The sequence below is a fragment of the Plectropomus leopardus genome, chromosome 13 (assembly GCF_008729295.1).
Source record: "Plectropomus leopardus isolate mb chromosome 13, YSFRI_Pleo_2.0, whole genome shotgun sequence".
In the NCBI taxonomy this organism is placed as follows: domain Eukaryota; kingdom Metazoa; phylum Chordata; class Actinopteri; order Perciformes; family Serranidae; genus Plectropomus; species Plectropomus leopardus.
In genome coordinates this window covers 24,311,622-24,333,725 of record NC_056475.1, presented here as the reverse complement: position 1 = coordinate 24,333,725, position 22,104 = coordinate 24,311,622, and the positions used below count along the sequence as shown (strand labels likewise).

The 22,104-nt window shown below is 40.1% G+C and overlaps 1 protein-coding gene across 6 annotated transcripts in view; it reads left to right on the top strand.

Annotated features, from left to right (window-relative positions):
- mink1 (misshapen-like kinase 1) overlaps positions 1-22,104 on the top strand; it is a 44,889-nt gene that overhangs the window by 16,089 nt on the left and 6,696 nt on the right. The window contains exons 8-30 of one of the 6 annotated variants that reach the window (XM_042498770.1): positions 2,137-2,215; positions 4,058-4,233; positions 4,387-4,456; positions 4,552-4,762; positions 8,705-8,812; positions 9,420-9,506; positions 12,315-12,338; positions 12,658-12,834; positions 12,935-13,105; positions 13,562-13,720; positions 14,477-14,556; positions 14,670-14,773; positions 14,873-14,964; positions 15,289-15,312; positions 15,825-15,976; positions 16,150-16,267; positions 18,397-18,513; positions 18,807-18,918; positions 19,200-19,349; positions 20,067-20,210; positions 21,141-21,275; positions 21,410-21,510; positions 21,637-21,786. In XM_042498770.1, the coding sequence (XP_042354704.1) occupies positions 2,137-2,215; positions 4,058-4,233; positions 4,387-4,456; positions 4,552-4,762; positions 8,705-8,812; positions 9,420-9,506; positions 12,315-12,338; positions 12,658-12,834; positions 12,935-13,105; positions 13,562-13,720; positions 14,477-14,556; positions 14,670-14,773; positions 14,873-14,964; positions 15,289-15,312; positions 15,825-15,976; positions 16,150-16,267; positions 18,397-18,513; positions 18,807-18,918; positions 19,200-19,349; positions 20,067-20,210; positions 21,141-21,275; positions 21,410-21,510; positions 21,637-21,786 (2,741 nt within the window). Of the gene's footprint in view, positions 1-2,136; positions 2,216-4,057; positions 4,234-4,386; positions 4,457-4,551; positions 4,763-8,704; positions 8,813-9,419; positions 9,507-12,314; positions 12,339-12,657; positions 12,835-12,934; positions 13,106-13,453; positions 13,721-14,476; positions 14,557-14,669; positions 14,774-14,872; positions 14,965-15,288; positions 15,313-15,824; positions 15,977-16,149; positions 16,268-18,396; positions 18,514-18,806; positions 18,919-19,199; positions 19,350-20,066; positions 20,211-21,140; positions 21,276-21,409; positions 21,511-21,636; positions 21,787-22,104 lie in introns of all 6 variants that reach the window. The other 5 variants (XM_042498769.1, XM_042498766.1, XM_042498767.1 and 2 more) reach the window with 5 other exon arrangements.

Sequence of the window (22,104 nt, the reverse complement as noted above, 5' to 3'; positions counted from 1 at the left end):
GAAATCATATTTTAAAGAATTAGACAAATATATTAGCACATTCATTTGGAATAAGACCATACCACGTGTACGGAAATCTGTACTGGAGAAACGCAAAACAAATGGAGGTCTAGCACTGCCAAACTTTTTATATTATTATTGGGCAGCCAATATTCACAAAGTGACTGTCTGGTACAATACCTTTGTGAAAGGGGAAGGTCCAATTTGGTCTCTCATGGAACAACAAGCATGTTCACCAGTCTCCTTAGCATCTATGTTGTGTGGCCCATTACCATTAGCAGTGGGGGCTCATACAGACAATCCAATTGTGAGAGGCACTCTGCGTATATGGACCCAATTTCGTAAACACTTTGGCCTTACGCAAGCTTTGGTGTCAATGCCTTTTATCGCCAATCCCCTCTTTAGACCTTCCTTGCTAGATGCAGCTTTTCGGACATGGTTTGGGAAGGGTCTCCATTGTGTGGGAGATCTATTCATTAATGGATTGTTTGGCTCTTTTAACCAGTTTGTTAAAAAGTACAACCTACCTAAGCCCCACTTCTTCAGGTACCTTCAAATACGCAATTTCACTCGTATGTATTTTCCATCATTCCCGCACATACCTCCAGCCTGCCCACTTGATGAATGTTTGAAGCTTAAGCCCCACATACCAGGCTGTGTGTCTCAGTTGTACAATATTTTACAGGACATGGAAGGTAACTCTCTTCACCATTTGAAAGAACGGTGGGGTGAAGACTTGAACATGGAGCTTTCTGAGGAAACCTGGCAAAGAGCTATCAAAAGAGTACATACATCCTCAATTTGTGTTAGGCACGGACTGGCTCAATTTAAGATACTCAACCGCCTGCACCTCTGTAGAGCCAGACTGGCCCAGATATACCCCGGTTCAGATCCAGACTGCATTAGATGCCACCAGGCCCCTGCCACTCTGGGACACATGTTTTGGACATGCTCAAAACTACACACATTCTGGTCAGAGATCTTCAATACATTCTCCCATATGTGTAAAAAAAGAATCGAGCCAGATCCAGTTATCTCAGTATTCGGGGTTACCCATAGCAACAGCGGGCTATCAAAACATCATTCAGACTTCATAGCATTCTCAACATTACTAGCCCGCCGACTCATCCTTTTTGGTTGGAAATCCACCACACCCCCATCCCATTCACGTTGGGTCCGTGAGGTGATGGCGTCTCTTAAGCTAGAAAAAATCAGATGCACAATTCAGGGCTCTGTTAAAAGGTTCAAAAAAATTTGGCGAGACTTTTTAGAATACTTTACAAGTGAATTTGATGCAACCACCTTAGATCAGTAGCTCTCCACAAACCCCCCCCTCTTCTCTTCTGTCTTCTCTTTTTCTTTCTTTTTTTTTTTTTTTTTTTTTGACATGTATCTGTACATGGGTTGACTATTGAAAATGCAACAAATTGAAGCAAAAGGAAAAAACTGCCCAAGAAGTACTTTACGTATGTACATATATTACAAATGACGCTGGAGATGGGATCCATGTATAGTATCCATGCAATTGTGTCTACCTGCTCTTAGTTTAAACTGTTCTGTTGTTTTTTTTTGTTTTTTTTTTTCCTTACTACAGTCTTTTGAAAATTCAATAAAAAACAATTTGAATATAACTATGTATAATACATGTTAAACCTGCATGTTATATGAAGCACACATTATCAGTCTGTTATTCTTCTGTTTAAATGTAGCTCTTAAAATGTGGTAGTTTCCTTTTGCTTTTGGCTGCCTCAGTCACGTTGCATATGTCCAGAAGACAGCCATATAAAAGCCTATTTACTGTGAGACTGTAAAGCTAACCAGTCAGGTTTAGCTACCTACCTACGCTGGGAACACAATGACTCACAGTCCTTGCTCTTACGTTGAATGTAACAATAAGCCTGAGGCACTGGGAAAGATTGGATAACCGCAGCTGTAACCATGTTTGAGGACACAAAGAATATGTGTAATGGTGGCTTGTATTATTTACAAACTACCAGGTGTGGGAGTGTATGATATTTTGTCTCACATAAAATTTATTCTGATGTTCCTTTCTCCTTCGTTTTACCGTAGCATTCAGCACGGGTAGGAGGATTTAATAACACCTGACAACTCTCTACATCTCCTTTATTTCTGTAGCTTTGTGTGACATGCACCCGATGAGAGCCCTCTTCCTGATTCCCAGGAATCCCCCTCCGAAACTGAAATCCAAAAAATGGTGAGTTTGCAACCATCCTGCTGCGTATTTACATAAATCACATCCTGGACATACACTGAAAAGTAAAGGTGATATACCAAAGTGGGGAAAAAAATCAGGTCATGGCAGGAGAGCACATTTACTTGCACTGCAGTAACGTGGTTGCTCTGTTTACTTCACGTTTGAGAAAACAGGTTACTGCAGAGCAACAATAACCTGTTTAAGTGCATATAAACACACTTAATGAGAATACCGCTGAATGGAAAGAATGCTGCTTGCACAAGAAGTGATGCAAAACTACAGAAAATTTCTGTGATTTCCCAAAACAGATGTTATGTTCCAGGTTAGTTTGGGTGCATTTGTCCCTCGATTGATAAGGACATTTGGGGATAGCTGTCCTTCACTCAGGCTTCAAAGTGTGAGAGGTCATCACTTTGTTACAGTATTGAGGCAAATATGAGCAAGACAAGAAGCTGAAGGCAATTACACTAATATTCCATATTCTTCCTCCTACCCTGTTTTGTTTTTTGTGCTCCTATTACTCTTCCTGCTGCTTGTTAATGGACCCACTTAGATTTTATGGGCTCACTGCATGTTTTTTTCACAACGTTTTTATAATTCCAATCATCAAGAAGCTGTCAGTCAATATTGACTCTGCTCAAGGCTCAAAATAAGCAGTTATGCAAATACAAAAACACTTAAGTGTAAGAGATGCAAACAATTTTATGAAGTCAGCAACTCTTGGTTACTGTGTTTGAGCATTATTGTCCTCATACAGCTAGTATTCATTGCATGGTTATTGAAGTGCATTGAATTGCATTTTACAATGATCATGTTGTGCTCCGATTTCTGTTTTTGTTTCGGAGGAATTGTTTTAGAGGAAAGTAACAGCTGGTTGTAAAGTAGTTTCTGAGATTGTTTACGTATTCTTCATTCAGTTTGAAGGTCTCCTGTGGATTAGTAAGTTCTCTAAAGATGTTGCAGAGTGAAATGGGGCAGTGCATAATAGAAGGACCGATACCTGATTTTGAAAGGCCTGTAAAATAATGATAGTTTGGAACAGGGAAAAGCTGATAGTCTTGACTGTCTGAAATGATCTTGGACTTATATTTTGGGCTACTTATTTTCTTATAAGTCAACCTGAGATTTTCAGGAACATGATGACATTACCTTAACTTTGTGTGGGAGCCTCCATACAAAACGGTGTTTAGAGACAAGCAGCATATCTGTTACTTGTGTTTTAAATAATGTATTACAGTTACTTTTGAATATTTTGTAAAAGGTATTTTTAAAAAAAGATACCGTAGATTGGATTGATTTTGTATTTCTAAAATACCCCAAAAACTTCTCCATGATTCAAAAAACAAAGAACATTAAGACAAACTCTAGTTTATAATCAAAATGTGTATGAAAAATTAGAAGGCTTTTAATTTGAAACAGAAAGTGGTCTAATTTCTTCAGTCATGGACTTTAGGACTTAAACTCTTGCACCATAGTGCAGGAACCGCTGTGCAGTCCACCTAGAAACTCCACATAAATACATTTTAAAATAAAGAACAATATTCTTAAGCACAGTCAAAAAGTTGAGGGGACCTATTCTCTGGAGCTCTACCCACTCATCATTTGCATCATCTCGTGATTGAAGAAAGCTGCGCAGCCATCAGCCACTATCAGAGCCGACATGGCACACATGATTCCCACACTGAAAAAGCTAGACATGTTAGAAGGGCTAAAGACAGACCTGGTCCCACTTAAATCTCTCTTCTGGGCAATAACAGCCCAGCAGCCAACTCTTCCATGCTTCCCTGCCCTCCCACTTTCCCTCACTGGTTCACCGTTCTCTAACCTCCCCCGTCCTCTCAGGTCCAAGAAATTTATTGACTTTATAGAGGGCTGTCTCGTGAAGACGTATACCAGCCGACCATCCACAGAGCAGCTTCTCAAGCACTCCTTCATCAGGGACCAGCCCACTGAGCGCCAGGTCCGAATTCAGCTCAAAGACCATATTGACCGAACACGCAAGAAAAGGGGAGAGAAAGGTAAGAACATGAGATGGAGAGGGCCTAAATGTGTGTATCTCAGGGTACATTTCTCTTCATGGACGGTGATCAACTGAATTATACTGTGGGTTCGTATGCCATATATTTTCTCATGTAATATTTCACTTCTCTTTATGCTAATTTTTCTCACAGAAGAAACAGAGTATGAATACAGCGGTAGTGATGAAGAGGATGAAAACCGTGGAGATGACAGAGAGTCAAGGTAACTGCCGTTTCTCTGTCCAACTTGACTTATCTTCTCTGTGTGACAATTATCCCCCAAATTCTCTCCCTGATATCTTCAATTTTTGTCATCAGTTCAATCCTCAATGTGCCCGGTGAGTCCACCTTGAGGCGGGACTTCCAGCGTCTGCAGCAGGAGAACAAAGAGCGCTCGGAGGCTCACAAGAGGCAGCAGGCCCAACTGGCTGCTCAGCGCAGGGACCCTGAGGAACACAAGAGGCAACTGTTGCATGACCGACAGAAACGCATTGAAGAGCAGAAGGAACAGCGTCGCCGACTTGAAGAGGTAATCATCAGACTGAGACTTTCTCCTTTCTAAAGGAATAGTTTGACATTATGAGAAATACGCTTATAAACCCTCTTTACAAGGGATGGGTGAGGGGAATGATACACATCTGTATGCTAAATATGAGTCAGGAGACAATAATCACACCTCAGCATAAAGACTGAAAGTAGAAACAGCTAGCCTGACTCTCTTCAAAGTTAAGTAGCTATCTCCTGCCAACCATTCCTTCATTCATTATTATTTATTTCCTGGTCATTCCCTTGGCCCATCCCACATGAGATTACAAGAAACCATCTTTTCTTTTTTACAGACATCTTGCAGTCATTGCATATTCAAAACAAAACATGAATGAGGAAAAGGGACAAAGCACAAATGTTACCTATCTCTCCATAACACAAGGACATGACATTTTTACACATCTTTTTTTGTATGGATCAATCAAAGGACACAATGGGGTAATTAGTAGGGGTTGACCGATACTGGTTTTTCAGGGCTGAGTGAGGTCAGTAACCAATATATGGAACTGATATGCATTTACAAAAAAAAAAAATTAAAATATTTCTGTTGAAATGTAGAATTTGGAATATGACAAACTCTTACATGAAAGTTTGTTTAAAGGCCTTTGGCAAATATTTAATCAAAACTGAAATATTGCACCTCATGCTGAGATTTGAGTTGTGGCATCTGCAAAATAAAAGGCTACATCAACTCAACACTTGTGATGAAAAGCAAGAAGGATTAGAAAGTTCCCTAAGTGTGAATTAGTGCATTTTCCACACTCAATTTTTAATAAGTAGGTGTGTTATTGTGACATAGTACTATGTAGGTCGAGTTTCAGCAATTTGTCTTTGAAGTGAAATAGCACCCGTGCATAAATCATCGCCCTACTTCAGGGAATGATGAAATTCAAAATACAGTACAATACTAATCCCACATTTACACAACTTACTTGAAGCTTCTTGTCATAATCTGCCGTTTTTCTCATCTGATGCTGAATTAAATTTATTCTAATACATTAAAATACAAACATATCTGACTTCGTCAGGGATAGAAAACTGGTATCTTTCATGTTATTTCTGCCGTTGACCTTGATTTTGTAATTATTGTAATCCTGCTCGTTTTGCCAGGGGCTCATGATACTAATACATTATGCAACAGGCAGAACATTTTTAATTCAAAGCAAAACTGTACCAAGCGGCGAAAATACCAGGTCCTTGTCTGTAGTAGTTCTGGTCTTGTCCTTGTCCTTTAGCGACCTAACTGCTCCCTGTTGCCCTTTGTTATGTATTTGGTTTGCTATTTCTTGCTGTGGTCAAAAGTGCAGTTAGGAGCTGCCCTCTATTATAGGCCTACTAACCTTTTGTGATGAAATATACTGAATGTATGAACAAACAGAGGTAATAAAATTGAACAACATATAAGAGTGACAATGCTTAAATAGCTTAGATTTCATTTGAATGAAGCCTTTGCACTACATGTAAAAAACACAGATACACTTAACTGATCTTTATTCCCTACATCTCAAAGCCTCTGTGACAAAAAAAACTAGTTTCAAATACTGAATAAAAGCTTAGCTAAACTTTTCATTCCTTTCTAACACTTCAACAGTGGTGAATAGAGTGAGATTATATGAAGTGAGGTAAAGTCCAGCTCCTTGCAGCACAAGTATGAATTATTAATTCTGCAAACATTCGCCCCAGAGGAGACTATTTTAAAGCCTAGAGTGAGACATTTGCAAGTATGAAGTTTGTAAAATGCATGAAAAGGTAGTTTGACCTTTATTAAAAATGGAAACGACTAAGCTGTATAAGTGGCTCAAGATTCAGGCTTCAACCATCACAGTTTAACAGTCCATTCAGCAACATTTGATAATGATAATGTTGGCAATACCAAATCTAGATCACTTGTGACATATAATCATCTTATCCTGTATTTATTTTATTACCTTCACCCACAAAGTTTCTACCCAAAGCAATCTTTTACTCTAAATGTCAATTTGTACTAGTTTGAAAATGCTGTTAAAACTATTTGCACAACTCCATATGTCCTAATACTAATTCCCACTGACTCTGGTGATTAAAATGCTTGCACAGTACAAGTATTGGTTTGATATTGCAGCAGTTGGCACAAATTTTGATTTACACTTGTTGACAATATTTCACATCATCTGAATGTTTCATGTCATCTTCTTTGCCTAGAAGGCAACCGAAGTTCCTTTAAGGTTGTATCTGGTATTGAGTTGACAAAGTGCAGTGAAAAATTGTCTGGAAATAAGCCTTATGGAAAGCTCTGCCTTACAGCATGAAGCCATTGTTAAAAAATTAGGTTATTGATTGGCTGGCTGAGTCAGATTATCATGGTCATGTTATGCATCATGTCACTACATGCTTCGAACAACTACAGAAAACTTTGTCAATAACAAATGACATCAAAATCACAGGGCACATTTTTCCAAACATGTACCTGGGAGCAAATATTGATGCAGAATTCAAGATCAAAAATATTAAAGATTTTTTGTTTATGCTGTGATTTAATGTTAAGGGTTCAGGATTTATTGGCAGAGATGGAATATAAGATAGTATGTTTTCTTTAGTGTATAATAATCTGAAAATAAGAACTGTTGTGTGTTTGTTACAGTAGAATGAACCCTTTATATCCACATAGGGAGTGGATCCTTGTCTACAGACATCGCCATGTTGCACTGCCCTGTTTCTACAAACACTGGCTCCAGATAGGGTCATTCTGTTTCCTGCCACCATAGCTAGAAGCCCCTGTGTGATGAGAATCATCAGAAAAACACCAAATAGAGCAGTCTTATGTTAAAAACATCAGTGTTTTTACCAGTTTAAACCACCTGGTCCATTTGTTTTAGAGAGGAGGAGACCTCTGCGGATAATTCAGCTTACTGTTAAAACCTCTTGAACGTCTTGGTTCAAAATAAATTAAGCACAAATTAAGTTATCAGAGAAACATGAGCACACATAAAAGGCACCGGGTGAGCTACTTGCCTTTGACTGGTTAAACAGTGTAGAGGAAACACTAGTCTGTTATGTGAAACTGCTCTTTTCAGTGTTTTTAGGGGTTTTAATAACCTGGTCTGTTTGTTTTGTGGAGGAAGAGACCTCTGCGGATAATTTGGCGTCCGGCAAAAAACACTTTGACAAAAAACACTGAAGGAATTCAAATCTGGAGAAGTTTCAGATGAGTCTCAATCCTCAATGCTAGACACCACTAAATCTCCCTAAATCTTACACAATGCTGCTTTTAAGACGTGCTTTTAGACATTATTTAATTAAAGTTGTTTTTTTTTATGTAGCTGAAGATTTTTGAAAGACATACCTACATAACTCATCTCATTGGGGAGCTGACAAAGTGCCAGCAGCTGTGAAATGTTTAAGGAGTTATGTGGGATTTGAATGAGGCCACACTTTATTACACTGATATTGCTATTGTTATTGAAATGATTGTGCAGTATTGCTTAAGTATTTTACTGCAGTGAGACAGAACTCCTCTAATATACCACCACCTCCTCCTCTATCTTTTCTGGCTCCCCTGTTCAACTGCAAAGTGCCAACAACAATTGAGTGGACAAGAGCTTCGTGTTGTTTCACCACAAAGAACAAACCGTGTAGTTTCAATGTAACTTTAACAAAAGCAGATAAAGACTATTTCCTGCCAAAAGTGAATAACTGTGGTCAGTGTGAGTTAGAATCAAAGCACTCTGATGATGATTAGGATGCATTAGGTATGTGTGTGTTTGTGAGAATGACTCACAGCCTCTGTTCTCTGCCCTGCATTCCCACCGCCTTTATTTCTTTTTTTTTTTCCAGCACAAAAAACAAAGAAGGGTTTTCTTAAGAGCAGGCTGGCCATTATAAATTCCCCTGTGCAAACATAGCCTCTGTGCTCATTTCTCTTTTTCCTGTCACCCTTCTCTCCCAGCAACAGAGGAAAGAGCGAGAGATGGTGAGGCAGCAAGAAAAAGGTCCCCATCGGAGACTCGACGATATGAGACGGGAGGAAGATAGAAGGTTGGCTGAGAGGGAGCAGGTAACCAACCACAAGAGCTGAGGGGCTGCACGCAGCCAATGAGCGTGCGGTGTGGGCGTGTCCAGCAGCAACACTGTGCAAGTTGCTCTGGTGGTGAAATTCCACGAGTAGGTTGCCATAGCAGCAAGGGTCTAAATTAGTGTATTTATTCAGAGATGAGTTTTCTGTGGGTGAGCTCTCTGCGTCTCTTGTGCTCTGTTTCCAGTCTACCCTCAGTAACACAAGAGTCTGGCATCATAGCATCATCACCTCGTAGTGCCAGATACTGATTTTTACGTTAGTATGGTACCTTAGAACAATCACAGTGTACTGCTAAATCTTTCAATAATCCTTTAATCTAATCATTTATCACAATCTCAAACTAGTGATGTCATGTTTAAATGCTAACTTTCTATTTGTCTCTTGCAACTTAGCGTCTTGCGTGTTTTGCCACCAAAATTCAGTGTTAGAACTGTTGATTTTTATCCCTACAACACATGGTGTCTGTTGTTTACTGAAATGTTACATAAGTGTTTTGTGCCTCTGTCTTCTCCCCCTCCCCTCCTAAACTTTCATTTCTCTTTCCCACCTTAACACCTGTCACTCCTGCCTCCTCACCTCTCCTCAGGAGTTTATCAGGCATAAATTAGAAGAAGAGCAGCGGCAGTTAGAAATCCTTCAGCAGCAGTTGCTTCAGGAGCAAGCACTGCTCATGGTAACTAGTCCTCATTACTCCTTTGTCATGTTTTGTTGTGAATGCAGGGGTAACCATGTCTCCTCTGTTATAGTACCTCATCAGTAAATGAGAATTACTGATCAGTGCCGAAAAAAATGTGGTGTCCTCAAAACAATATCAGCTTGTTTCCATTTTTATCAACTGAATTCTATTTATATAGCACAAAACCACAAATCGCACATTGTCCACAGGTTTTATCATCTTTGCAGAAAGAAAAACCCTCCATCCTGATAAGGAAAAACAGTGTTGTGGTGTCAAAACAAACACTGCAGTGTCTGCTTGTGTTTGGCTTAGAAGTCTTTTAGATGGAGTAAAAGGTGGCTGAATGCTTAGTTTCTGATAGCACTACTTGTATTTGTAACAAAATAAGAAGTTTTATATTCTAGATGTAGCAGAGGAAATGCTACATGTTGAGGGGTAAGGTTCTAGCTCCCACAATACTGCATGTCTTGGAAAGCCTTGCACTGACCTAGATTTTTGAGGGCAGTTTTGGGCAGATTTCAGTTGATTAGTGTATCTTGCTGCTCATGCTGAATTGCCGCACTCCTGACATCTTTGTTTTTAGCAAGCTCCCGTGGAGCATACAGTAGGAGTTGTTGTAATTTGGATTCAGCAATAGTGTTAGCTCCTTGTTCCTGTTTTTTGGAGAACAAAGAACCCGATCCTCACTCCTGTGTGCATGAGGCACTTGGGATGAGTTTCCACATATTCCTACTGGGTTTCACATACACATAATGCCTGTTAGGGAAAATCAAGCATCTCTGTATTTTTGACCAAATACCTCAGTATCAGTATTGGGTTGACTATTGGTGCTTTACACAATGGAATATTTATAAATAATTATGAGTAATGCTGATATGATGACTAAGTGGGTAAAGGAAAATAATAGTACAACTAGAACAGTCTGGTAAGTTCTGAAAATTACATCACTTTACTGTGCCGCCGGGTTCACACTGGGCTTGGGAGTGCCACTAAGCGCGCTGATTTTCTGTGGAGCACTGACCACTACCTTTCTGAGTCCATGTTAAGCAATCAGGCTGTTTACACTGGACCCACAGTGGCGCTTTGCTTTCTGTGCCGGCTTGCAATCTGCAGTGATAGTTTTGACATCATGTCAAGTGGATCTGAGAAGAAGAAAAAAAATCTAATTGATACAAATGATATAGTATATATGATATAAATGATCTAATTCATGTAGATTTTAGAATGTTTGCTTAATCTACATATTTGTCAGTTGTGATGGAGACAGAGCTCTACATTAGTGATTAGAAAAGAGCAGAAGCTGACCCACGCAGGAAAATGTGCTTTTAGTGTGACCAGCCAGGTGACTGCCTGTGTGATGACTGACATGTCCGGGAGCAGCCCATAAAACCAGCAAAAGTCAATACTTCAGATATAAAGATATCCAAATCTAAGATGATATCTAGTCTAATATCACGATATCAATATACTGTTATATCGATATATATTGCCCAGCCCTAATCCCTGCATATATGCATGTCTTTATTTGAACTAGAGGAAAGCATCAGTCACAAGACAGGGACTCTGATGGAGATTTTAGGCCTTAGCGCTGTGCTTAAGGGCAGCAGTGGCTACAGTTGGTGTTGCAGGACCATATGATATACGCACACACGTAATGAACTGCATTCCTTTCCTGTTATTTTAATTAATTGTGACAGTGCAAGCATAACATTTTCTGCAGCTAGTTATATTTGGTGTCCTTACAATAATATCTGGCTTGTTTCCGTTTTTATCAACTGAATTCTATTTATATAGCACAAAACCAGAGTAATGGCCTTCCTGTCTTTCCTTTATTAGATGTAATAAGGATAGTAACAGGCAAAATGTGAATCAAGTCGGACTAAATCACCTCTAAAAATCTAATAAAATCAGACAGAAGGCACAAATATAGAGGAACTGCTGGATGGCTTTGATGGGCTGCTGCAGAAACAGTGAAGTCAACCACGGGTCATTGCTGAATTAAAGGCATTCAAAATCTATATTCAGGCAAAATCTATTGCTTCATTTGTTGTTGAGTTAAAGAGAACAGTGCATGTCCTCTACCATTTTTCTGCCATTCATCTATACAACCTTTGTTTTTTGCTGTGCGTAAATGCGTAAAAGTTAGTGTTTTGCTATTATAATTTAAAACCAGATATTAGTGTGATTATTTGCTAGGCAATCCAGTTGTCTTTGCAACAGTTGTTCTGACTAAAATGCATTTATATATATCCATTTTGTACAGATAGAAGCTGCATATCTGTGTCAGGGTGGCAGCAGGGTAGGGAGAGAAGTCTAGATGTCCTTATCCACAGGAGCTTAACCAAAGGGCCCTGTGAGAGATATACTGTAATCCTTCCATTGTGTCCTCGGCCTACTCAAAAGTCTCCTCCCACACAGGGAAGCACCTGGTTGAGACATTCTCACCAGGTGCCAGACTGGGTTTCTCACTGTGGAGGGACACCACAGCGGTTTGTATCCACAGTCTCATGTTTTCACTCACAGCTCAGAACATGTGGGCCGTATGCGAGCATCATAATGAGGATTGATTCGTAAATTTACTGCTTTGTTTTTTGTGGCCCATAGTGATTTTTAAGTTAACTCAACTAGAAAGTTAATTTTGATTCTGTGTACCTAAGATTGTTTATTAAATGTAACTTTAATGTGAGAATTTTCCTGCTTGAGAATGGAAATATAATGTGACTTTGATTGGCTCATGGTTGAAAGTTTTTTCCATTTTTTCGGTTTCTTTTCATATGAACTCCTTTTCTTTATGGCCACCAAAAGGCAAGGAGACACAATGAAAAACCAGTAAGTCAACTGACTCACTTCAACACTTGTCTGTTTACTAAACAGCTCAAAAAAATGTTTAGCTAAAGACATGATCAATATTCTTTTGATGTGGGTGGGTAATTGACTGCTGTACTAAAATAGGAGTGCACACTGAAATGATAAAGTCTGCCCTAAATATTTGTGACATCAGTCGTTGAAATCAGTTTTGATCAGCTAAATGTACAAACCTGTTTGCAGATGCGTGAGATCAGTTCTGACTGGCTTGACCGACTTGTCTGCTGTGTCCAGTCTGATGCAAGCACTGGCTTGACTGCAGTGTGTGTTTTTCCTCACTCAGGAGTATAAGCGCAAGCAGCTGGAGGAGCAGCGTCAGTCAGAGCGACTGCAGAGGCAGCTGCAGCAGGAGCATGCCTACCTGGTGTCTCTGCAACAACAGCAGCAAGAAAAGAAGCCTCAGCTTTACCACTATAACAAAAACCTGGAGCCCAACAACAAACCCACTTGGGCTCGTGAGGTAGTGATGTCACCTGCATTTGAAGCATTACACCCCACAGTCAAATCACTGTTAGACTTACGCAAAGAACATGCTCCTTTCACTGTCATGCCCGTTTCAGGTGGAGGAGCGAAGTAAGCTCAACAGACAGGGCTCACCCAAAATCTGCACCACTGTCTCTGACACTGCCATCCAGTCGCGCTCTGACTCAATCAGCCAATCAGGAGTGGTCCAGTCTGCTCAGACCCCACCAATGCAGAGGCCTGTTGAACCCCAAGGGGGGCAAGGAAAGGTGGGTGATTAAAATTCAGTGGATTAAAACCTCTTAGAAAACCAAAGCAAGATAGAGCTGCTTATCCCTTTCTGCCCTTAACTCTTTAGCTGCTTTTACCCTTCATTGTCTGTGCTACCTTATTTAGTCCTTCTTTTTCTTCTTTTCCCTCCTTTCCTTCTCCACACATCTGTGGTTACTTTGTTCCTACATTTTAAAAATCTCCTTGGGACACTTCTTGGGATACAAACACAATCTTGCATTTTTCTCCATCTCGGCCTGCTCCTCCGACTGTCCCGTGCACTCTTCCTTCTGCTCGGCTGCTCCTCCCTCCTGGTGCGCTGCTGCTGCTCCTCCTGTCCTCTGCAGTTCCAGATGGCTCACTTGGTTCCACTGAAGCCTTATGCTGCCCCTGTCCCTCGTTCCCAGTCTCTCTGTGACCAGCCCACTAAGACCATGTCCGCATTCCCCACCCAGGATCCCTCCCTTACCCCCACACCCCGGCCAATCCACTCAAGAGAGTTGGTGCGTCAAAACTCAGACCCCACTTCTGAAACCCCGGCACCACAGGTACACCAAATCAGAGAGGACCGCGGCCCCTGGATCCGCCTGCCAGATGTGGAACTCCCACCCAAGGTGAGATGTAGTGGCTGGTTTGACTCAGCAGCAGGTGCTAAAACCCAAAATATAACTAAAGTTTGCATTTCTTTTCAACAAGACTCACATGGTAACCTTGTCTAGAATACAGTTAGTAGACTGACATTGAAAGGTCATAGTTTAGAGAATTATAAAACCTCTGGTGCATCTTTGACCTGCATTTGATAGTGTTTTAATTCCCACTCTGGACGCGCATGAATGCATCCCAGTAAATCTGTGAATACCTTTTTTAAAGGTAGTGTATGTGATTTAAATTTTCAGCGCATCTTTTTGCTTGGTTTACCTGACAACAGGCCAAACCTTTAGGAAATTACTGATGTTTATTTTAAACTAAACATAATTTGTGGTCATTCTCTCTTTTTTTTTAATACAGGTAAATGCAGGTTCCCATGGTCATGGAATTCCTGGAAAAGTTATAAATTAGAAAAACTTTAGCCTGGAAATGGTCGGAATTAACAGTGTTTTGGAAAAATTTAGATTATTCGTTGTTGTGGCTGTTTAACATTGGAAATGGAATTGCCATCGTTAGCACCTTTCTAATTTTTGATCACTCACAAGAGCTTTTATTCTGCATGTCATATTTACCCATCTATACACACATTTACACACAGGTGGCTGAAGCTAACATGCAAGGTCACTGAAATGCATTGAAATATTATAAAAAAAAGTTTTGAAAATTGATCGGTAAAAATGTGTGATAACTGTAATGTAAGACTATAATGTTGCTCTCCTCAGATTCCCCAGAGGACAGCGTCTATTGCCACAGCTCTCAACACCAACCTGACCTCTGGCATAAGACATCCAGTACGAGCCAGGTACTGAAGACAACCAAATTATTTATCAGACATTTCCTAAATTAGTGCCCACTAAGTGGCTGTAGATAGACTTCAAATAACTAATTTGTATCCTCAATGTATCCTCATGGCAGCAATCCAGATCTGAGCCGCAACGATCGCTGGGAGAGATCAGACAGCATGAGCATCATATCCAATCTGCCCCAGACTGGCTCTCTAGAGAGGCATCGCATCATCAGTGAGTCCCTGCCTCCCCAATGCTTTTTCCCTGCAGACTATCTTTGCAGCGGGTCTGATTTTAGAATTTTAACTCCACCCTACGACATTGTTTTTGCAGGTTCCTCAAAAATGGATTCACCCATTATCTCCCATGATAGTCGTCATAAGCCAGGGGAGTCTCGCACCTCCTCCCGCCCTGGACGTCCTGCTGTAAGTGGTTCTTCCAAACAGACTTCATATTGGCTGCCTCTCCAGTATTCCCTACTCATGATACTAGCTTTAACATTACTGTAGAGGTGCATGCAACACATAGTGCTCTCTACTTTGTAATACAATACTAACTTACTGTACAAGTGCTCAGTTTGATCTCAAACACGCCTGTTGTGTAAACTGACATATTTTACGAGCTCAAGGTTTCCTCCACACATTTCCTTTCCTTTACACTGAATGTGCTGCACACTGTTGCTGTTTCCCTTCATGTTTCTCTTCTTCTCAAATCCCTGTTTGTTTGTTGACTTGACCTCAATTGTGCAGAGTTACAAGAGAGCTATAGGGGAGGTTAGTATCTTCGTGTTACGCAATGCACAGTGTTTATGCATGAGTTTGCGACTGCGTCCATCAACTGTGGTACATGTTAGCATGTTAGCAATGAATTGCATGAATGCTCTACACTGTTTTCATCTATCAAAAAAAATCATGTTTTGTATGTGAGCGATATTTGACTCTTTACTTAAAGGCCTTTTTAATGTGTTTGCATTTTTTTTTTGTGTCTATGTGGACATTTTACACTCAACACAGGCGTCGTATTCATGCAACAAAATCATCCCAAAATGTCACCAGGTGTCTCGATTCTGAGAGTATTGGCAGCTCTATGGACTTATATTTGGATTGTTTCTTGGCCCATCCTCCTGTCGAACCCTCACATTCAGTTGTTTTGGATTGTCTATAATATCAGCATTGCTTATATATATATATATAGTTGTTGTTATTTGCTGCTTTCTTGAATAGCTGAGATTATTTCTAAAACACTTTTGAATACATTTTTAAGTAAATGTTGTATGTGTGTGCAGGATCATGGCCTCTTTGCCAAGGAGCGTGCCGAGGAGCAGCCAAGGCCTCCAGTCAAGGCCAATGATTACTCCTCCTCTTCGGAGAGCAGCGAGAGCAGTGAGGAGAGCGAAAGTGGCGAGGGAGCAGAGGAGGAAGAAAGCCCCACAGATCGGTAGCACAAACACTCACAAATACTAACAATTCACAGAGAAAATCATTGTTTTGCTTTTGTGTCAAATTTACTTTAAATAAAGTTTTCATTACTTCCCTCTTCTCTGTTCACTCTTCCATTATCAAATTCAGGTCTTATGTCATCCTTGACTTGTGTTCCTCTGTTGATTTCAGTCACAGGGACGCAGACACTGATTCAGTCAACACCATGGTGGTTCATGAAGATGAGGGCGAGGGGGGAGAGGCAGAGCAGGCTGGAGGCTATGGGGATCAGACCATGCTGGTGCAGCGGGTGAGTCATCTGTGTACGTGCTCAATGCTCAAAATGCTCAATGCTCAAAATGCATTGTGAATTGATGGAAAATCAACGCAATAACCATCAATGAATAGTGCCAAGCAGCAGGACGGGGACACTGGGTCTATTTTGTGGTTTAGTGCTGTTTTTCCATTTACACACATAACTGACTAAACAGAGATTATGTGGAGCCATTTTCATGCACCCTTTATGAAGTTTTGACAGCAGGAAATATTAATATGCCTCAAACATTGACGATGACCAACAGGTTTCATCGAGGAGCTCATTTGTTGATTCAGCACTTGTCACCAATGTTCAAAAAGCGCTCAGGAATAATTTAAAATGGAGTAGGCAAACATGCCATAATGACCATAATGTGTAGCCACAGCCTCAGAATTTTAAGAAAATGAGTGCTGCTGCTGCTGGGGAGCTCACAGGATCAGCTCAACATTAACCGGGAGAACTTCTTGCAACCCTGTGCTACACATTTACACAGAATCACTGACTGTGGGCGTGTCAGTGAAGTTACAACGGAATATTGTTTTTAATTTGGTGTATTTCTCAAGCTACCCTGTGTTCAGTTGGCATAAATCCTAGATATTTTTTGGAGAGAAAGCAATATGATTCAGTGACAGACAGCATACATTTCACAGGTGGCTCATGATGAGTCTAATGTGGGAAGTGTCAACTTCACTGATGTGCAATAGTTTTGTGTGGTGAATATGCAATGAGCCTCAAATACTTGTGCCAAGTCAAAATGACATTACTGAATATCAGGGAAATCTATGTAGTTATTAAATTATCTGGCATTAAAAATTAAATGACAAACATTACAAACTGCACAAGCTGTTCGGCCAGGTGGCAAATATCGTTAGGAGCAGTGACCCGGCACGGTCCAGGAAACAATTGTCTTTTTTTGACAGGGGCCTTAATTTTGTTTCTCATGTAAACAATCCAGCCAAGTTAAATTAAAATGCTTTCTTTATGGGTAAAAGTAACATTTGGTATCACATGCATTTGTAATATAATGCAGATTTGGTCTGTTTATGAGTGATTGAAATAGGGGTGCAAAATATGATTTTGCATAAGGCCCACAAAAAAAGCTAGAAGTGCTTCTCGGTATTTCTACCATAAAAGATGCTCCTGCAGAGAGATGCTGCATGCTGTCAAGGACAAAATGTTATGGAGAGATCTCATTGCAGCCTTATGTCCTATAGGGGATGAAAAGTAGTTAGTAGGTTTGTAATTGGTTAAGTTAGTAACATGATTTCAGTTTTAGAGTTTGACTCCTCATAGTAAACATAATGTTTAATGTTATCGTCAGCTCAATCGGCTGCTGCCTTGTAAACATTAACTGTAACATTAACATTAATTCTAGTAAGCTTACCTCATTGACTTGGGTTGAATTCCCCATTAGCTTCAGCTGTTATGAGGCCAGAGGTTGGCGGTGCTGTGTGTGCACAGTTTCATTTTAATTGCCGTTTATTTGAACATCAGCAGGGTATTTTTCTCTACTCTCTAGGCTACTGTAGGTTAAAAAATATCTTAAACTACATTTTAAAAAAATTCCCTGATACTTCAGCCGGGCGGGGGGTCAACTTAGGCCAGACAGACCGTCCAACTTGCAATATACTGGCGGAAACCCTGAATACATACAAAGAGGAGGCATTTTTATTACTTTCACACATACAGTAAATGTGCTTTGTGTTTTAAAGCAAATCAAAGCAGCCTCCCTGACAGTGCAGGAATTTTACTGCATCACATTAGAACAGTGGGCAGTCCTCCATGTATGTCACCCACTGATAACGATTAAGAGTCACTGAGACGATGGTGACAGAGAGAAGAAAGTAATTCTGGAGAGCCTTTTTAAAAAAAAAAAAAAAAACTGCATGTAAAAACTGGCAAATCAGTGACATAAAACAGGAAAACTGTCCCTGTGTTGAGAACATGAGCTTGCCCTTTTACAGCTCGTTTGGTCACGACTGTTACCTCACGTCTTATGTTTACTGTGATGTGCAGACCTTACAGGTCATACTGTGGTGCAGCAGAGTAGCCTAGATCCAAGTCTGTCATTGACATTATGTAATACGCAGTTGTGTGGGTGTGTGTTTGTCTTTACCTGAAAGACCCCAGAGAAGCGGAGCCATAATGGATACACTAACTTGCCAGATGTGGTGCAGCCGTCTCACTCCCCCACGGATTCAGCAACTCACTCCTCCCCCGGGAAGGACTCTGTTTATGATGTAAGTTTTACTGCTGCTAAATATATCAGTCCTAAATTCCTGCTTTATTTTTATGTGTTCCCTATCGGCCATCATTCCAGCCCTGAAGTCCAACCATAACACACTCAATTTCATGACAATCAGTGGAGCTTGTTAGTGGAGCAACATAGAAAATATTGGTCTCAAAACTGCAGTTTTGTTACCCCGTTAGCGCAGAAAACATAATTTTTTAAAATTTTGTCAGACAAACTCCACAAACATGGTGTTTACTTATACGACACTGTACAACTTACACACCCTTTTTGCTCCACCAGTATCAGTCCAGAGGTCTAGTCAAAGCATCTGGCAAGTCCTCCTTCACCACCTTTGTGGATCTGGGCATGTACCAGTCACCAGGAGGTACAGGGGATAACATATCTGTCAGCGGTGAGTCAGAAGCTTTTCACCCTCACAGCAACGTCTTCTTGGAGTTTCTTGAACATGAAACAAAAAATGTGACAGTTGTTCGCAGAGTCATTCACTCCCTTAACCTTTGACCTTCATTCTTGTGCAATAAAATACTTAATTAAATTAGGCCTTTGCATTATTCTTTAAAAATGTATCTAACGACGAATCATTGAGGAAAATTGGGATGAATGGGAGATTTGTGCCAATTTTCCTCGCATTTTCTTCCTCAATAAATGAATTTCTATGACCTCCCTCTTTAGGCTCCAGGTTTGAGCAGCTGAAGATGGAGGTGAGGAAAGGATCGATGGTGAATGTTAATCCCACCAACACACGTCCCCCCAATGACACGCCCGAGATCCGCAAGTACAAGAAGAGGTTCAACTCTGAGATCCTGTGTGCTGCACTCTGGGGTGAGAACAGTTACAGTACTGGAGTGTAAAAAAAAGATTCAACACCAAGCAACGTTACCCTTAATCTAACTTTTTACTAAAAATGTGATTAACTTTAGAGTGGTTTAGACTTTAGAGTGGTTGGCTTAAAACTCAGATTATCTGTGCTGCATCAGAGCTGAGTTATCTTAACCATTATCTCTGGCTCTGCTGAAACTGACAAAAGTATGACATTCATAAAAGAACATGTCTCTGCTTTCAATATCAAAGCAATGTTTATCAAATTAATTTCTGCTCCTTCAGCCTGCTGTTTTCCATAAGCACTATCTTTTGTTTAGGTGATAACTTTTGGTGAAAAAAGTCACCTAAAAGTTGTGTTTTAATGTGCTAAACTGAGTGCGTTGTTAAAAAAAATGTAATAGACTCGATAATATCACCTTCAGAGTCCTGTCTCTCCACTTTCAAATCAGCTTGTAGGTACAGTATTCAGTGGGTGACGTCACCATGGTTATATCACACACTCTTTAAACCTCTTTTTTTATTCCTCCTCTCAATAAAATTAAACATGATGGTGGTAAAGTTGGCAGGTTAATAATAAAAGCATGCAAGCTTTCAAATAACAAGACTTACAACACACTGCCAAAATACTTTTAGCTGCAGCTATAGGAGAGGCAATAATTACAAAAATTTCATGCAAAATTAATAAAGCTATTAATTTGTGCATGTCTGTGTCTCTAGGTGTGAACCTGTTGGTGGGCACAGAGAATGGTTTGAAGTTGCTGGACCGTAGTGGTCAGGGTAAGGTTTACCCCCTCATCAATTCCCGCAGGTTCCAACAGATGGACGTCCTGGAGGGTCTCAACCTGCTCATCACCATATCAGGTCATTACTGCTGCTCAGCGCCAGCCTGCTCGCAATACTGTTGGTTAAATCTGTCTGCACTTTTGGCATGTGACTACTATCTTTAATGGAATGCCAAAAAACCATGCCAAAATAGTACTAATGCCTTCAGAGTGATTATTTTTTCCTTGCATTTTGACTTTACACTTCAAAGTCACAGGAAAGCTGTTTTAATTTCTGTGTGCCGTGTTAGGGCTTGGAGGTTTTAATACAAGCTTATAGTACAATATTTTTTGACAAATGCTTTGAGAAAATATGAAATATCAATAGGTGTTACAAAGTTCTGTATCCATTATTGATATTTGGTTAATTACTGATGCTTTTATTAGATATTTACACATAGCAAAATTAAAAAAAAAAACATCAGTGGTAATGTCAGAATCAGAATAAAAGTTACTAACAACAAGGTTTTGATTGGCAGAACTTACTTTGGTTTTTGATGCATACATTTCACATGTAATCAACATACAACTAACATACCAAAAGGAAAGAAAAATACAGGCAAAGTACTGCAACAGTCAAAAATTTAAATATTAAATAGATACATTAAATTAAAAATATGAAAAAGAAACTTTAAAACACTGTGACATAACAAAAATGTACAAAATAGCTGTTTCAGAATGAGAAAAGTGTTAATAATGTTAGTAATAAGCAGGAAGATGCAGTGAAACACAAGTTAAGAATTCTGTGCAGGTGGATGTAAAGCAGCTAAGGTGATACCATTCTAAGTCAAATTAAAAATATTGTGAGAATCAAAATCACACCATATCTAGTTTCATATTAAATTAATCTTAGTTCATTCCCAACCTCTTCTCTCCAAATTTTAATAAGCTCAAAATATATTTTAAATGCATTTGAATAAATATTGATAGCAGTCTCTGTTGTATTTGATATCTAATTGTGTCTATTAAGGCAAGAAAAACAAGGTGCGTGTCTACTACCTGGCCTGGCTGAGGAACAAGATCCTCCACAACGACCCTGAGGTGGAGAAGAAGCAGGGCTGGACCACAGTGGGGGAGATGGAGGGTTGTGTGCACTACAAAGTGGGTGAGTGACAGATAATGGCTGTTTATCGCTACCGTCTATTCTACTGCGGAGAAATTCTCATAAATGCATTTGGCACCGTGAATTATTGATCACCAGTATCTGATGTCAAATGGCCTTGTGGTTGTTCTATCTAGTGAAATATGAGAGGATAAAGTTCCTGGTGATAGCTTTGAAGAATGCGGTGGAAGTGTATGCTTGGGCGCCCAAACCTTATCACAAATTCATGGCCTTCAAGGTAAGTCTCCCCTTTCCTGTGAGCCGGATTAGTTGTGCAAGATCAGTCATCCAGAAGTGCATTCACGCCAGTTATCTTCTCACACTCACTTTCTGCCCCCAAACTCCCTCCGCTTCTTTTAACCAGTCTTTTGCAGACCTGCCACACAGGCCTGTGCTGGTCGACCTGACAGTGGAGGAGGGTCAGAGGTTGAAGGTCATCTATGGTTCTTGCGCTGGCTTCCACGCCATCGACGTGGACTCTGGAAACAACTATGACATTTATATCCCTGTTCATGTAAGTCACACAGCCCTCAGACAGCAGGGCTTTGAGAAGTGTACAATATAGCTCTGTATCAGGTCAGGTACCCTTGTGGACTCTGCAGGTGGTGTTTTGTCTTAATTTTAGTTCCCGTTATGTGAAAAAAAGAACATGCAGGTCAGATTGTGGGTGTTGGATGATAAATATATTTAAATAAAATGAGAATAATAATCATTTTATTGAAATTTAAAATCCTCTGTCTTCAGCACCAGCTGGAATATGAGAGTCGCTTCAATCAGTAATAAGCAAACAAAAGTCATTTATTTCCTGAATTACCTTCTTATTAGAGTATAT